An 18,005-nucleotide genomic window follows, 5' to 3' on the forward strand; every position below is an offset into this window, starting at 1 on the left:
ACAAATACGTATAGGGAGGTCTTAACTCAGAGCCCAGAACACATGTATTAAATGCAGAATTCAGGTAACTGCAGGGAAAATATCATAGATATCAGATTGGATCCAAAAGATCATTAACAGTCATTAGAAATATACCTTATACAAAGTGCAACATATTGACATATGTACAGCCATTTTTTAAACTTTTACACCATTCAAATGTCTCACTGTAGGGTTTTACACCTTCATTCACAAGAAACGTCATCACCACACACTGTTCCATGCACGCACTAACACTGTTACCTGCCATTTTGATTAACGGTCTCTGGACTGGCTCGCGACATGTGCGCCCCCTATCAGTAATAGCACACGCTTGCCACTTACTACTGCGTGTATTACCACCATGTTAGCATCCCTTTTTATACTTGGAAAATGAAAAGTCCTGGTTTGACTTGAATGCCCCTCGTACTATAGCAGATCTGCCTCCTGCTGCCTCCTGAGCCAATGAGCACTGCTGTAATCTGCACAGCCCCTAGATGTGAGTTGTAGTGGTGGAGTGTAGAACATGACTTACCCTTGGATTCACGGGAAGGAGCTGCTGCTAATTGCCTGCTGGGGGCTGTATGAGAAATGTTGCTTGCAATGTTGCCTTGTATTGGAGTGACTTGTGGTTCTTGTCCTGCAGGGAACAGGAAACAGGGATGTAGTGACTTAACTAAATAACATCACACCAACAATCTCTATCAAGCTGAGAAAATTATACGTTTTTTTTTATTATCTTATTATTTTTTAAAAGGTGAACTTAGCAATTAAGCAAAACTATGGCAATGTGCTCACAGTGCTCTGCATGTACCTAGAAGAGTACTCAGCATGATCAACCTGTACCTTGCAAAGCGTCTTTTGTCATTACCATGCCCCTGAAAACACTCTTTATTCTCTGTGTATATCTGCTCAGAGTGCTCAATATGCTTAAAACAATTGACGTTTATCCATAAAAAGCAGAAAATATAAACATCATTGAGCCACAAGAAAGCTTTGCATGTTATGAAGTCATGTAGTACATAGTAACAAATGTTGGTTTCTGAGAAAACTCAGTAGTACAATCCGATCAGTGGTCTACATGAGGCATTTACATATTGAACTGTTTACAAGTTGCAGGTACAAACGTCAAATCTGACATGAGAAAGTTCATGCACAGAAGAATGAAAATTTAGTAGAGAAAGAAAAAGGACAGCAGTCGTAAAAACAGAGCCAACTCCGCAAGAAGTACCAAGTATCCACTTGGTACGCACACCAAAAAAGAGAGATGCTACTCGCCCATCAGCCCTTTATATGTTTCTGAGAAGGTGAAAACATAACAACTGGACCATAATTTGTGAAATCTGGCAACCATGTCATCAGTCATAGTCAATGTTCTTTCTAATTCCTGAATGACATTGACCTCTCTTATCCAATCTTGAATCAAGGGGGTATGAGTGGTCTTCCAATGCCATGGGGATTAAGGACTTAGCCGCATTCAAAAGGTGCCGAACCAAGGATTGCTTGTACGATTTCAATGAGCACTCAGAAATATGGAGGAGACAACATTCAGGGGTTAAGGGTAATGCAGTCTCAGTAATAGAGTAGATCAACTTGTGCACTTTATCCCAAAATGGTACAAGCCGTGGACATTGCCACCAAACAGCGTTCCAGGCAGGGCTGATGTAGCTTCTGGGATCCCCCTTCCTCTAATGGAGCTCAGGAAAATCCGGGGGGGCCACTAGAGTCCAGCTGGACCCCTCAGTGGTTGCCCAGCAGAATGGCACAACAAGAGAGACCAGCACTGGCCTCTTAAACCCCCTGAAGCGGATGAGAGGCGGAGGGGGTCATTAGCAGGTGACAATGAAGAGAATGGAACTACAGTAATTTAATTTATAGCTGTACACAGAAAGGACTGGTTGGGCAGGATAATTAGGGGGGGGGAAAATACATTAATACAAAAGTAAGGTACTAATTAGGGATGTCTACACTAATTGAATTTGGGACCTTTTGTGGAGGGGCAAGTTAATTACAGCTAGGGGCCTTTGGCACACAGAAGTGAATACTGATTGGAGGAAGCTCTTCCTAAATTTGGGACCTTTTGTGGAGGGGCGAGTTAATTACAGCTGGGGGCCTTTGGCACACAGGAGTGAATACTAATTGGAGGAAGCTCTTCCTATGGCCAGGAGGGATTAGGAACAAGAAAGTAATACCTGGGACTGGCAGGGACCCATATCGTGACAAAGAATATTTATTTTAATGATGGCTGCCTTACCAAACCAAGACAGTTTTTGCGTGCCAAATTTTGAGATCTTTCTGAATATTGCATAGTAAGTAAAGTTTTGTGTGTACAAGTCATCTAGATATGGAGTAAGCCAAATGCCCAGATATTTAAGGACTGTATGGACCCACCTGAAAGAGCAGTTTTGCTTAATGAGGGCGAGGGAGGAGTTTACTGTTAGATTCAATGCCTCTGAATTAGTATAGTTTCGTTTCAAGTTTGAGAGAAAATGATAATGGTTGAATAAGCGCAGAAGGTTAGGTACAGAAATTTGAAGTTGAGATATGAAAAATAACAGGTCATCCGCGTATGTAGCAGTTTTGAAAGTCTCATTGTTGACTTGGAATCCATGAATCACCTCATTTTGCTGAATCAGCCGTATGAAAGGTTAAAGACTGAGAACGAACAGAAGGGGAGGTAGAGGACAACCCTGTCTCGTTCCATTCTTAATAGTTATAGTTATTGTTTCAGAGAGCGTGAAACCTTATTAACCTTAACCCCTTCACACTGGCCGCACGCAAATGTGCGGCCTCCCGGCATCTGGGCCTAGATGCCGAGCGGCCGCACATTTGCATTCATGCAGCAAAAAACATATGTGCTGAGAGCGTGCGCCCTGCGTGGGACCTTTCTTTATCATGTGACCGGCCGAAACGTGACGTCACGGAGGCCACATGATACCAAGCCAAGCCCCGACCCACCCACCTAGCGGTGCAGGAACTCCTCTTCACGCCGGGACGATCCGGCGTAAAGGGGTTAATATTAACCGTTGGATTCTGATACAAAGCAGTGATCCAATTCAACATGTTAGGTTCCAGCCCAATATGAGCACACGTAGCAAACAAAGTCCCAAGACACGCGATCGAATGCCTTCTCCGCATCGGTAGAGAGGAGAAGACCCTTGAAGCCCTTAGCACTCGCCCTATGGATTAGGTTAAGGGCCTTAACAATATTATCACGAGCTTCCCTACCCGGCATAAAACCAACTTGTTCTGGTCTAATGATATCAGATAAATAAGGTCTAAGCCGGTTGACCAGTATTTTCATAAGCAATTTTATATCAGTGTTAAGTAGGGAAATAGGTCTGTAACTTGTACATTCAGCAGGGTCTTTGTCCGTTCTGGGGATGACAGTGATATGTGCAAGAGAAAAAGGAGGTATAGGCTGTGGCATGCTCAAAGAGTTGAATGTCTGAAGTAAAAGCGTAGAGAGTAGGGAGCTAAAAGTCTTATAATATTGTGATGTCAATCCGTCTGGGCCTCGGTTTTTCCCGGTTTTAAACTTTCTATCTCCCCAATAGGGCACTCTAGCAAGAAAATCATTAATTAAGTCAATTTCTCTCCCTTACGTTCCTTGGGGGTGTGAATGGGGGGCAAGTTATACAGGGTGGTGTAATATTAATGAAACAATGAGGCAATCACTTTACTATCATGTTCCAAGGTTTCTTTCTAGTTCCTGACTCCATGTATATTTTCATTTAGTTTAGCCTCTCGCAAAGGCCTGGCCAAGAAACGTCAATTTTGTTTGCTCCCTCATAGTAGACTCGCTTTTTGAAAAATAAGGAACACTTATAGTTGGTGTCTAGGATGGCCTGTAGTTTCAACCGCGCCTTCTGAAGCTCAGCCGCCATAGAATTAGCAAGGGATAGTTTATGCTGGGATTCAAGTTTCGCTATGTTTGCGGAAATTTCCGCAATTCTCCTAGACTGCTCCCTTTTCCGTTGGGCACCCCACTTAATAAAAACTCTGTGAACAACACATTTGTGTGCCTCCCACATGCTAATAGGAGAAGTTTCCATAACCCTGTTGATATCAAAATATTGCTTAATGGTATTGGTGATATCGGTCAACATTTCCATATCAGTCAACAAAGCTGGGTTAAGTCTCCAGTTATACGTCTTAGCTGTCTTACCCGAGAGAGTCAGTCTAAGTGATATTGGGGCATGGTCTGAGAAAGACTGTATCCCAATCTTAGCGTCAGTCAACAAAGGGAAGTTTCTTTGTGAAATAAAGGTAATCAATACTGTCATATTGGTTGTGTGGTGGGGAATAGCAAGTGTCAATCAGTAGTAAAGATCTCAGAAGTAGCTTAACATTTTTGAGATTTTTATATGCGATACAAGTTGTCCCAGTGTCAAAAGCAGGGTTAAGTGGAATATTACAATCTCCCCCTAGAATCAAACAGACAACTGCAAACCCTTTGAGCTCATCCACAATGTGCTGACAGAAGAAGATGTGAGCTGAGTTGGGGAAAAAGACATTGGCCAAAGTGATCGGTGTACCCACCCATGAGCCTTTCAAGAAGACGTATCTACCCTCAATTGATTGTTCTGTAATCACGATTTGTGCCTCCCTACTGATCAATATGGTAACCCCCTTAGTCTTGACTAAAGCATTAGTGGAATGGTACGCTTTCATAAAATATTTGCTCGACAATTTTGGAATCTGTCCAGTTTTAAAATGTGTTTCCTGCAGAAACACTATGGAAGGCTTGGCTTTATCAAGCTCGCGTAACAATTGCTTCTCAGGTAAACTTAAACCCTTGACATTATGGGAAATGATCATGGGTTTTTTTCTCTAAATTTGAGTAAGCCATGCTGGTGAAATAAGAAAAGAATACAAGAAGAAACCACAAAGAATGTGTGAGCGGATCTGTTCAGAACAACGTGTGTAAGGAAAATTTTGTGTAACGCTAACCTTTGTGATACTGCAAACCAAAATAAACAAGTGGTTAATGGTATAGGGAAAAGTACCGTATCGTAAGGTTAAATAAGTATCAGCAGAAGTAGGCAGGGATACTAGAGGTTATGATATTAAACTCAAAGCGGCACTCTGCCAAATTGTGGGGCTAATGGGAGGGGCTATTGAACATGCAGAGCCGTCTTTCAATAATGAAAGATAATTCCTATGGTAAAGATTACCCTAAGAGCGGCAAAGATGATTATAAACAAATGACAAATACGTATAGGGAGGTCTTAACTCAGAGCCCAGAACACATGTATTAAATGCAGAATTCAGGTAACTGCAGGGAAAATATCATAGATATCAGATTGGATCCAAAAGATCATTAACAGTCATTAGAAATATACCTTATACAAAGTGCAACATATTGACATATGTACAGCCATTTTTTAAACTTTTACACCATTCAAATGTCTCACTGTAGGGTTTTACACCTTCATTCACAAGAAACGTCATCACCACACACTGTTCCATGCACGCACTAACACTGTTACCTGCCATTTTGATTAACGGTCTCTGGACTGGCTCGCGACATGTGCGCCCCCTATCAGTAATAGCACACGCTTGCCACTTACTACTGCGTGTATTACCACCATGTTAGCATCCCTTTTTATACTTGGAAAATGAAAAGTCCTGGTTTGACTTGAATGCCCCTCGTACTATAGCAGATCTGCCTCCTGCTGCCTCCTGAGCCAATGAGCACTGCTGTAATCTGCACAGCCCCTAGATGTGAGTTGTAGTGGTGGAGTGTAGAACATGACTTACCCTTGGATTCACGGGAAGGAGCTGCTGCTAATTGCCTGCTGGGGGCTGTATGAGAAATGTTGCTTGCAATGTTGCCTTGTATTGGAGTGACTTGTGGTTCTTGTCCTGCAGGGAACAGGAAACAGGGATGTAGTGACTTAACTAAATAACATCACACCAACAATCTCTATCAAGCTGAGAAAATTATACGTTTTTTTTTATTATCTTATTATTTTTTAAAAGGTGAACTTAGCAATTAAGCAAAACTATGGCAATGTGCTCACAGTGCTCTGCATGTACCTAGAAGAGTACTCAGCATGATCAACCTGTACCTTGCAAAGCGTCTTTTGTCATTACCATGCCCCTGAAAACACTCTTTATTCTCTGTGTATATCTGCTCAGAGTGCTCAATATGCTTAAAACAATTGACGTTTATCCATAAAAAGCAGAAAATATAAACATCATTGAGCCACAAGAAAGCTTTGCATGTTATGAAGTCATGTAGTACATAGTAACAAATGTTGGTTTCTGAGAAAACTCAGTAGTACAATCCGATCAGTGGTCTACATGAGGCATTTACATATTGAACTGTTTACAAGTTGCAGGTACAAACGTCAAATCTGACATGAGAAAGTTCATGCACAGAAGAATGAAAATTTAGTAGAGAAAGAAAAAGGACAGCAGTCGTAAAAACAGAGCCAACTCCGCAAGAAGTACCAAGTATCCACTTGGTACGCACACCAAAAAAGAGAGATGCTACTCGCCCATCAGCCCTTTATATGTTTCTGAGAAGGTGAAAACATAACAACTGGACCATAATTTGTGAAATCTGGCAACCATGTCATCAGTCATAGTCAATGTTCTTTCTAATTCCTGAATGACATTGACCTCTCTTATCCAATCTTGAATCAAGGGGGTATGAGTGGTCTTCCAATGCCATGGGGATTAAGGACTTAGCCGCATTCAAAAGGTGCCGAACCAAGGATTGCTTGTACGATTTCAATGAGCACTCAGAAATATGGAGGAGACAACATTCAGGGGTTAAGGGTAATGCAGTCTCAGTAATAGAGTAGATCAACTTGTGCACTTTATCCCAAAATGGTACAAGCCGTGGACATTGCCACCAAACAGCGTTCCAGGCAGGGCTGATGTAGCTTCTGGGATCCCCCTTCCTCTAATGGAGCTCAGGAAAATCCGGGGGGGCCACTAGAGTCCAGCTGGACCCCTCAGTGGTTGCCCAGCAGAATGGCACAACAAGAGAGACCAGCACTGGCCTCTTAAACCCCCTGAAGCGGATGAGAGGCGGAGGGGGTCATTAGCAGGTGACAATGAAGAGAATGGAACTACAGTAATTTAATTTATAGCTGTACACAGAAAGGACTGGTTGGGCAGGATAATTAGGGGGGGGGAAAATACATTAATACAAAAGTAAGGTACTAATTAGGGATGTCTACACTAATTGAATTTGGGACCTTTTGTGGAGGGGCAAGTTAATTACAGCTAGGGGCCTTTGGCACACAGAAGTGAATACTGATTGGAGGAAGCTCTTCCTAAATTTGGGACCTTTTGTGGAGGGGCGAGTTAATTACAGCTGGGGGCCTTTGGCACACAGGAGTGAATACTAATTGGAGGAAGCTCTTCCTATGGCCAGGAGGGATTAGGAACAAGAAAGTAATACCTGGGACTGGCAGGGACCCATATCGTGACAAAGAATATTTATTTTAATGATGGCTGCCTTACCAAACCAAGACAGTTTTTGCGTGCCAAATTTTGAGATCTTTCTGAATATTGCATAGTAAGTAAAGTTTTGTGTGTACAAGTCATCTAGATATGGAGTAAGCCAAATGCCCAGATATTTAAGGACTGTATGGACCCACCTGAAAGAGCAGTTTTGCTTAATGAGGGCGAGGGAGGAGTTTACTGTTAGATTCAATGCCTCTGAATTAGTATAGTTTCGTTTCAAGTTTGAGAGAAAATGATAATGGTTGAATAAGCGCAGAAGGTTAGGTACAGAAATTTGAGGTTGAGATATGAAAAATAACAGGTCATCCGCGTATGTAGCAGTTTTGAAAGTCTCTTTGTTGAGTTGGAATCCATGAATCACCTCATTTTGCTGAACCAGCCGTATGAAAGGTTAAAGACTGAGAACGAACAGAAGGGGAGATAGAGGACAACCCTGTCTCGTTCCATTCTTAATAGTTATTGTTTCAGAGAGTGTGCCATTAACCTTAACCCCTTCACACTGGCTGCACGCAAATGTGCGGCCTCCCGGCGTCTGGGCCTAGATGCCGAGCGGCCGCACATTTGCATTCATGTAGCAAAAAACATATGTGCTGAGAGCGTGCGCCCTGCGTGGGACCTTTCTTGATCATGTGACCGGCCGTAACCTGACGTCATGGAGGCCACATGACACCAAGCCACGCCCCGACCCACCCACCTAGCGGCGCAGGAACTCCTCTTCACGCCGGGACGATCCGGCGTAAAGGGGTTAATATTAGCCGTTGGATTCTGATACAAAGCAGTGATCCAATTCAACATGTTAGGTTCCAGCCCAATATGAGCACACGTAGCAAACAAAGTCCCAAGACACACGATCGAATGCCTTCTCCGCATCGGTAGAGAGGAGAAGACCCTTGAAGCCCTTAGCACTCGCCCTATGGATTAGGTTAAGGGCCTTAACAATATTATCACGAGCTTCCCTACCCGGCATAAAACCAACTTGTTCTGGTCTAATGATATCAGATAAATAAGGTCTAAGCCGGTTGACCAGTATTTTCATAAGCAATTTTATATCAGTGTTAAGTAGGGAAATAGGTCTGTAACTTGTACATTCAGCAGGGTCTTTGTCCGTTCTGGGGATGACAGTGATATGTGCAAGAGAAAAAGGAGGTATAGGCTGTGGCATTGTCAGGGATCTCCTTGATCCCTGCCGCGATGGTCCCGGCGCAGGCGCAGTGCACCGCCCTGTGCAGGGACACGGGCACTAGGTCCGGGCCGGCCGCGGCGTTCGAGTTCGCGCATGCGCAGTAGAAGCCACGGCCGCCCACTGGGCACCAATGGCAGCGCAGGGCGGGATATTTAAATGGCCCTGAGCTGTCATTCAGTGCCTTCTGGTCTTCCCTGCATCCTGTGAACCTGTACCCTTTGTAAGTTTTGACCCGGATTATACCTGACCTTGCTGCTTTCTCCTGTTCTGACCCTTGCTTTGCCCGACCTCTCTCCTGAATGCCCCTGATTGGATTTGACCTGCTGTTGCTGACCTGGCGTGTGACCCGACCATTCTATGCCCGCTGCCTTGTACCTTGCCGTCCTCTCTGTTACCGACCCGGCCCGTCTGACCTTACTCATCCATCCATCCCTTGCAGTGGGGTCTTCTGACCTCCTCACATCAGACTCTACCCCGTGGGAGCCCTTGGCGCATACTACTACCACTGACGGACGCACCCAGTAGTCACGACCTGGTCTCGGGGAGCTCCAAGTCCATCCCCACCATCAGGGGCCCTGGTGAACAAGCACCCTGGGACTTAGATTCCGTGCGCTGGGGACGCCTATTCAGTGGAGTGCTAGAGGTACCGCCAGGAGGTCCCTTACAGGCATGCTCAAAGAGTTGAATGTCTGAAGTAAAAGCGTAGAGAGTAGGGAGCTAAAAGTCTTATAATATTGTGATGTCAATCCGTCTGGGCCTGGGTTTTTCCCGGTTTTAAACTTTCTATCTCCCCAATAGGGCATTCTAGCAGTTTGATGTCTGAACGTTTTAGGGAAGGCAATATACTTTTCCTAAGAAAATCATTAATTAAGTCAAATTTCTCTCCCTTAAGTTCTTTGGGGGTGTGAATGGGGGGCAAGTTATATAGGGTGGTGTAATATTGATGAAACAATGAGGCAATCACTTTACTATCATGTTCCAAGGTTTCTTTCTAGTTCCTGACTCCATGTATATTTTCATTTAGTTTAGCCTCTCGCAAAGGCCTGGTCAAGAAATGCCAATTTTGTTTGCTCCCTCATAGTAGACTCACTTTTTGAAAAATAAGGAACACTTATAGTTGGTGTCTAGGATGGCCTGTAGTTTCAACCGCGCCTTCTGAAGCTCAGCCGCCATAGAATTAGCAAGGGATAGTTTATGCTGGGATTCAAGTTTCGCTATGTTTGCGGAAATTTCCGCAATTCTCCTAGACTGCTCCCTTTTCCGTCGGGCACCCCACTTAATAGAAACTTTGTGAACAACACATTTGTGTGCCTCCCACATGCTAATAGGAGAAGTTTCCATAACCCTGTTGATATCAAAATATTGCTTAATGGTATTGGTGATATCGGTCAAAATTTCCATATCAGTCAACAAAGCTGGGTTAAGTCTCCAGTTATACGTCTTAGCTGTCTTACCCGAGAGAGTCAGACTAAGGGATATTGGGACATGGTCTGAGAAAGACTGTATCCCAATCTTAGCGTCAGTCAACAAAGGGAAGTTTCTTTGTGAAATAAAGGTAATCAATCCTGTCATATTGGTTGTGTGGTTGGGAATAGCACGTGTAATCACAGCCAGAGGGGTTAAGTGATCTCCAAGTGTCAATCAGTAGTAAAGATCTCAGAAGTAGCTTAACATTTTTGAGATTTTTATATGCGATACAAGTTGTCCCAGTGTCAAACGCAGGGTTAAGTGGAATATTGCAATCTCCCCCTAGAATCAAACAGCCAACTGCAAACCCTTTGAGCTCATCCACAATGTGCTGACAGAAGAAGATGTGAGCTGAGTTGGGGAAAAAGACATTGGCCAAAGTGATCGGTGTACCCACCCATGAGCCTTTCAAGAAGACGTATCTACCCTCAATTGATTGTTCTGTAATCACGATTTGTGCCTCCCTACTGATCAATATGGTAACCCCCTTAGTCTTGACTAAAGCATTAGTGGAATGGTACGCTTTCATAAAATATTTGCTCGACAATTTTGGAATCTGGCCCCTTGGCCTAAGGGTTCTGTGTAATATTTGTGCTCAACATGTCCCTGGTATGCTGCTCATTTCTCTTAGTGAGTACCTAGAAGAGTGCTTAGTCATAATGAGTGAACAGATTTGTGAGGTTCAAAAGTACAATTGTTTCCTTTCCTACAGTATATTACCCTGAACACTATAGAAAGTGAAGATCAATGATGCACAGCCCCAGGGTGTGATGTGTAGTGGGTTAGTGTAGTACATGACTTACCTTTCAATGCATGGGAAGGAGATACTCCTAATTGCTTGTTGGTAGCTGTATGGGATATGTTGCCTTGTATAGGACTGACTCGTGGTTGTGGTTCTGCAGGGAAGAGGAAAGAGAGAGGCAGTGACTGAACTAGAGAACATCACACCAGCTCTCTCTTTCAGGCTGAGAAAATCTTAAATTTTGAAGCGGTTTTCGTATTAACAATAGAGGGACATTTTCCCAAGCTGGCAATACCAAAGGTGGCAAAGTCTTGCCCGTCTCTGCAACCCTACGGAGCAAAAAACCAGACTCTTCTCATATGGTTGGTGGCTGGGAGTGCATTACTAGGAGGCATAAACCAAGGGGTAACTACAGCTACGAGGAGTGTTCAGGTCAACCTGGGACTTTTATAAGTTAATATAATAAAAGAACAAATTTCAAGGAGTGGAAACTGCATTTATTTTTCAACATACTCCCATGCTATATTTATGCACTTATCCCAGTGTTTAATTAATGCCTGGAAAGGTTCAGCATACAAAGATTTGTCAGTACGCCTGAACCATCCTAGGACAGCCGGTTTCACTTCGTGCTGAAATTCGTCTCTTATGCAATTTCACGACAGGTTATGCATCGATTATCCAGGATCTGGCATTCCACAAGCTGAATGTTCACAGGAATGACTGCTGTAGGCTGGGAACCACCACAGCCGGGATTGTCACTGACATACGTACAGACATTTTTTAAACTTTTATACCATTCAAATGTCTCACTGTAGGGTTTTACACCTTCATTCACAAGAAACGTCATCACCACACACTGTTCCATGCACGCACTAACACTGTTACCTGCCATTTTAACGGTCTCTGGACTGGCTCGCGACATGTGCGCCCCCTATCAGTAATAGCACACGCTTGCCACTTACTACTGCGTGTATTACCACCATGTTAGCATCCCTTTTTATACTTGGAAAATGAAAAGTCCTGGTTTGACTTGAATGCCCCTCGTACTATAGCAGATCTGCCTCCTGCTGCCTCCTGAGCCAATGAGCACTGCTGTAATCTGCACAGCCCCTAGATGTGAGTTGTAGTGGTGGAGTGTAGAACATGACTTACCCTTGGATTCACGGGAAGGAGCTGCTCCTAATTGCCTGCTGGGGGCTGTATGAGAAATGTTGCTTGCAATGTTGCCTTGTATTGGAGTGACTTGTGGTTCTTGTCCTGCAGGGAACAGGAAACAGGGATGTAGTGACTTAACTAAATAACATCACACCAACAATCTCTATCAAGCTGAGAAAATTATATGGTTTTTATTATTATTATCTTATTATTTTTTAAAAGGTGAACTTAGCAATTAAGCAAAACTATGGCAATGTGCTCACAGTGCTCTGCATGTACCTAGAAGAGTGCTCAGCATGATCAACCTGTACCTTGCAAAGCGTCTTTTGTCATTACCATGCCCCTGAAAACACTCTTTATTCTCTGTGTATATCTGCTCAGAGTGCTCAATATGCTTAAAACAATTGACATTTATCCATAAAAAGCAGAAAATATAAACATCATTGAGCCACAAAAAAGCTTTGCATGTTATGAAGTCATGTAGTACATAGTAACAAATGTTGGTTTCTGAGAAAACTCAGTAGTACAATCCGATCAGTGGTCTACATGAGGCATTTACATATTGAACTGTTTACAAGTTGAAGGTACAAACGTCAAATCTGACATGAGAAAGTTCATGCACAGAAGAATGAAAATTTAGTAGAGAAAGAAAAAGGACAGCAGTCGTAAAAACAGAGCCAACTACGCAAGAAGTACCAAGTATCCACTTGGTACGCACACGAAAAAAGAGAGATGCTACTCGCCCATCAGCCCTTTATATGTTTCTGAGAAGGTGAAAACATAACAACTGGACCATAATTTGTGAAATCTGGCAACCATGTCATCAGTCATAGTCAATGTCCTTTCTAATTCCTGAATGACATTGACCTCTCGTATCCAATCTTGAATCAAGGGGGTATGAGTGGTCTTCCAATGCCATGGAGATTAAGGACTTAGCCGCATTCAAAAGGTGCCGAACCAAGGATTGCTTGTACGATTTCAATGAGCACTCAGAAATATGGAGGAGACAACATTCAGGGGTTAAGGGTAATGCAGTCTCAGTAATAGAGTAGATCAACTTGTGCACTTTATCCCAAAATGGTACAAGCCGTGGACATTGCCACCAAACAGCGTTCCAGGCAGGGCTGATGTAGCTTCTGGGATCCCCCTTTCTCTAATGGAGCTCAGGCAAATCCGGGGGGGCCACTAGAGTCCAGCTGGACCCCTCAGTGGTTGCCCAGCAGAATGGCACAACAAGAGAGACCAGCACTGGCCTCTTAAACCCCCTGAAGAGGACGAGAGGCAGAAGGGGTCATTAGCAGGTGACAATGAAGAGAATGGAACTACAGTAATTTAATTTATAGCTGTACACAGAAAGGACTGGTTGGGCAGGAAAATTAGGGGGGGGGGGGGGGGAAATACATTAATACAAAAGTAAGGTACTAATTAGGGATGTCTACACTAATTGAATTTGGGACCTTTTGTGGAGGGGCAAGTTAATTACAGCTAGGGGCCTTTGGCACACAGGAGTGAATACTGATTGGAGGAAGCTCTTCCTAAATTTGGGACCTTTTGTGGAGGGGCGAGTTAATTACAGCTGGGGGCCTTTGGCACACAGGAGTGAATACTAATTGGAGGAAGCTCTTCCTATGGCCAGGAGGGATTAGGAACAAGAAAGTAATACCTGGGACTGGCAGGGACCCATATCGTGACAAAGAATATTCATTTTAATGATGGCTGCCTTACCAAACCAAGACAGTTTTTGCATGCCAAATTTGGAGATCTTTCTGAATATTGCATAGTAAGTAAAGTTTTGTGTGTACAAGTCATCTAGATATGGAGTAAGCCAAATGCCCAGATATTTAAGGACTGTATGGACCCACCTGAAAGAGCAGTTTTGCTTAATGAGGGCGAGGGAGGAGTTTACTGTTAGATTCAATGCCTCTGAATTAGTGTAGTTTCGTTTCAAGTTTGAGAGAAAATGATAATGGTTGAATAAGCGCAGAAGGTTAGGTACAGAAATTTGAGGTTGAGATATGAAAAATAACAGGTCATCCGCGTATGTAGCAGTTTTGAAAGTCTCTTTGTTGACTTGGAATCCATGAATCACCTCATTTTGCTGAACCAGCCATATGAAAGGTTAAAGACTGAGAACGAACAGAAGGGGAGATAGAGGACAACCCTGTCTCGTTCCATTCTTAATAGTTATTGTTTCAGAGAGTGTGCCATTAACCTTAACCCCTTCACACTGGCCGCACGCAAATGTGCGGCCTCCCGGCGTCTGGGCCTAGATGCCGAGCGGCCGCACATTTGCATTCATGTAGCGAAAAACATGTGCTGAGAGCGTGCGCCCTGCGCGCTCCCAGCACACATGTGAGGTACTCACGGAAAGGTCCTGGTCCGCCCTTTCGATCGGGACCTTTCTTGATCATGTGACCGGCCGTAACGTGACGTCACGGAGGCCACATGACACCAAGCCACGCCCCGACCCACCCACCTAGCGGCGCAGGAACTCCTCTTCACGCTGGGACGATCCGGCGTAAAAGGGTTAATATTAGCCGTTGGATTCTGATACAAAGCAGTGATCCAATTCAACATGTTAGGTTCCAGCCCAATATGACCACACGTAGCAAACAAAGTCCCAAGACACGCGATCGAATGCCTTCTCCGCATCGGTAGAGAGGAGAAGACCCTTGAAGCCCTTAGCACTCGCCCTATGGATTAGGTTAAGGGCCTTAACAATATTATCACGAGCTTCCCTACCCGGCATAAAACCAACTTGTTCTGGTCTAATGATATCAGATAAATAAGGTCTAAGCCGGTTGACCAGTATTTTCATAAGCAATTTTATATCAGTGTTAAGTAGGGAAATAGGTCTGTAACTTGTACATTCAGCAGGGTCTTTGTCCGTTCTGGGGATGACAGTGATATGTGCAAGAGAAAAAGGAGGTATAGGCTGTGGCATGCTCAAAGAGTTGAATGTCTGAAGTAAAAGCGTAGAGAGTAGGGAGCTAAAAGTCTTATAATATTGTGATGTCAATCCGTCTGGGCCTGGGTTTTTCCCGGTTTTAAACTTTCTATCTCCCCAATAGGGCATTCTAGCAGTTTGATGTCTGAACATTATTAGGGAAGGCAATATACTTTTCCTAAGAAAATCATTAATTAAGTCAAATTTCTCTCCCTTAAGTTCTTTGGGGGTGTGAATGGGGGGCAAGTTATACAGGGTGCTGTAATATTGATGAAACAATGAGGCAATCACTTTACTATCATGTTCCAAGGTTTCTTTCTAGTTCCTGACTCCATGTATATTTTCATTTAGTTTAGCCTCTCGCAAAGGCCTGGCCAAGAAACGCCAATTTTGTTTGCTCCCTCATAGTAGACTCGCTTTTTGAAAAATAAGGAACACTTATAGTTGGTGTCTAGGATGACCTGTAGTTTCAACCGCGCCTTCTGAAGCTCAGCCGCCATAGAATTAGCAAGGGATAGTTTATGCTGGGATTCAAGTTTCTCTATGTTTGCGGAAATTTCCGCAATTCTCCTAGACTGCTCCCTTTTCCGTCGGGCACCCCACTTAATAGAAACTTTGTGAACAACACATTTGTGTGCCTCCCACATGCTAATAGGAGAAGTTTCCATAACCCTGTTGATATCAAAATATTGCTTAATGGTATTGGTGATATCGGTCAAAATTTCCATATCAGTCAACAAAGCTGGGTTAAGTCTCCAGTTATACGTCTTAGCTGTCTTACCCGAGAGAGTCAGACTAAGGGATATTGGGGCATGGTCTGAGAAAGACTGTATCCCAATCTTAGCGTCAGTCAACAAAGGGAAGTTTCTTTGTGAAATAAAGGTAATCAATACTGTCATATTGGTTGTGTGGTTGGGAATAGCACGTGTAATCACAGCCAGAGGGGTTAAGTGATCTCCAAGTGTCAATCAGTAGTAAAGATCTCAGAAGTAGCTTAACATTTTTGAGATTTTTATATGCGATACAAGTTGTCCCAGTGTCAAACGCAGGGTTAAGTGGAATATTGCAATCTCCCCCTAGAATCAAACAGCCAACTGCAAACCCTTTGAGCTCATCCACAATGTGCTGACAGAAGAAGATGTGAGCTGAGTTGGGGAAAAAGACATTGGCCAAAGTGATCGGTGTACCCACCCATGAGCCTTTCAAGAAGACGTATCTACCCTCAATTGATTGTTCTGTAATCACGATTTGTGCCTCCCTTCTGATCAATATGGTAACCCCCTTAGTCTTGACTAAAGCATTAGTGGAATGGTACGCTTTCATAAAATATTTGCTCGACAATTTTGGAATCTGGCCCCTTGGCCTAAGGGTTCTGTGTAATATTTGTGCTCAACATGTCCCTGGTATGCTGCTCATTTCTCTTAGTGAGTACCTAGAAGAGTGCTTAGTCATAATGAGTGAACAGATTTGTGAGGTTCAAAAGTACAATTGTTTCCTTTCCTACAGTATATTGCCCTGAACACTATAGAAAGTGAAGATCAATGATGCACAGCCCCAGGGTGTGATGTGTAGTGGGTTAGTGTAGTACATGACTTACCTTTCAATGCATGGGAAGGAGATACTCCTAATTGCTTGCTGGTAGCTGTATGGGATATGTTGCCTTGTATAGGACTGACTTGTGGTTGCGGTTCTGCAGGGAAGAGGAAAGAGAGAGGCAGTGACTGAACTAGAGAACATCACACCAGCTCTCTCTTTCAGGCTGAGAAAATCTTAAATTTTGAAGCGGTTTTTGTATTAGCAATAGAGGGACATTTTCCCAAGCTGGCAATACCAAAGGTGGCAAAGTCCTGCCCGTCTCTGCAACCCTACGGAGCAAAAAAACAGACTCTTCTCATATGGTTGGTGGCTGGGAGTGCATTACTAGGAGGGAGAAACCAAGGGCTAACTACAGCTACGAGGAGTGTTCAGGTCAACCTGGGACTTTTATAAGTTAATATAATAAAAGAACAAATTTCAAGGAGTGGAAACTGCATTTATTTTTCAACATACTCCCATGCTATATTTATGCACTTATCCCAGTGTTTACTTAATGCCTGGAAAGGTTCAGCATACAAAGATTTGTCAGTACGCCTGAACCATCCTAGGACAGCCGGTTTCACTTCGTGCTGAAATTCGTCTCTTATGCAATTTCACGACAGGTTATGCATCGATTATCCAGGATCTGGTATTCCACGAGCTGAATGTTCACAGGAATGACTGCTGTAGGCTGGGAACCACCACAGCCGGGATTGTCACTGACATACGTACAGCCATTTTTTAAACTTTTACACCATTCAAATGTCTCACTGTAGGGTTTTACGCCTTCATTCACAAGAAACTTCATCACCACACACTGTTCCATGCACGCACTAACACTGTTACCTGCCATCTTGATTAACGGTCTCTGGACTGGCTCGCGACATGTGCGCCCCCTATCAGTAATAGCACACGCTTGCCACTTACTACTGCGTGTATTACCACCATGTTAGCATCCCTTTTTATACTTGGAAAATGAAAAGTCCTGGTTTGACTTGAATGCCCCTCGTACTAAAGCAGATCTGCCTCCTGCTGCCTCCTGAGCCAATGAGCACTGCTGTAATCTGCACAGCCCCTAGATGTGAGTTGTAGTGGTGGAGTGTAGAACATGACTTACCCTTGGATTCACGGGAAGGAGCTGCTCCTAATTGCCTGCTGGGGGCTGTATGAGAAATGTTGCTTGCAATGTTGCCTTGTATTGGAGTGACTTGTGGTTCTTGTCCTGCAGGGAACAGGAAACAGGGATGTAGTGACTTAACTAAATAACATCACACCAACAATCTCTATCAAGCTGAGAAAATTATACGGTTTTTATTATTATCTTATTATTTTTTAAAAGGTGAACTTAGCAATTAAGCAAAACTATGGCAATGTGCTCACAGTGCTCTGCATGTACCTAGAAGAGTACTCAGCATGATCAACCTGTACCTTGC

At 43.5% G+C, this 18,005-nt stretch overlaps 1 protein-coding gene across 1 annotated transcript in view; it reads right to left on the reverse strand.

Annotated features, from left to right (window-relative positions):
• Positions 1 to 18,005, reverse strand: part of LOC149443513 (uncharacterized) — a 246,550-nt gene that overhangs the window by 78,382 nt on the left and 150,163 nt on the right. The window contains exons 18-24 of the mRNA XM_089655603.1: positions 17,690 to 17,794; positions 16,972 to 16,977; positions 16,595 to 16,687; positions 12,048 to 12,152; positions 10,957 to 11,049; positions 5,782 to 5,886; positions 554 to 658 (exon numbers count right to left, since the gene is read on the reverse strand). Of these exons, the coding sequence (XP_089511729.1) occupies positions 554 to 658; positions 5,782 to 5,886; positions 10,957 to 11,049; positions 12,048 to 12,152; positions 16,595 to 16,687; positions 16,972 to 16,977; positions 17,690 to 17,794 (612 nt within the window). The remainder of the gene's footprint in view (positions 1 to 553; positions 659 to 5,781; positions 5,887 to 10,956; positions 11,050 to 12,047; positions 12,153 to 16,594; positions 16,688 to 16,971; positions 16,978 to 17,689; positions 17,795 to 18,005) is intronic.

Source organism: Staurois parvus, unplaced genomic scaffold (genome assembly GCF_062004578.1).
Source record: "Staurois parvus isolate SC_StPar_1 unplaced genomic scaffold, SC_StPar_1.0 ptg000854l, whole genome shotgun sequence".
Classification (NCBI taxonomy): domain Eukaryota; kingdom Metazoa; phylum Chordata; class Amphibia; order Anura; family Ranidae; genus Staurois; species Staurois parvus.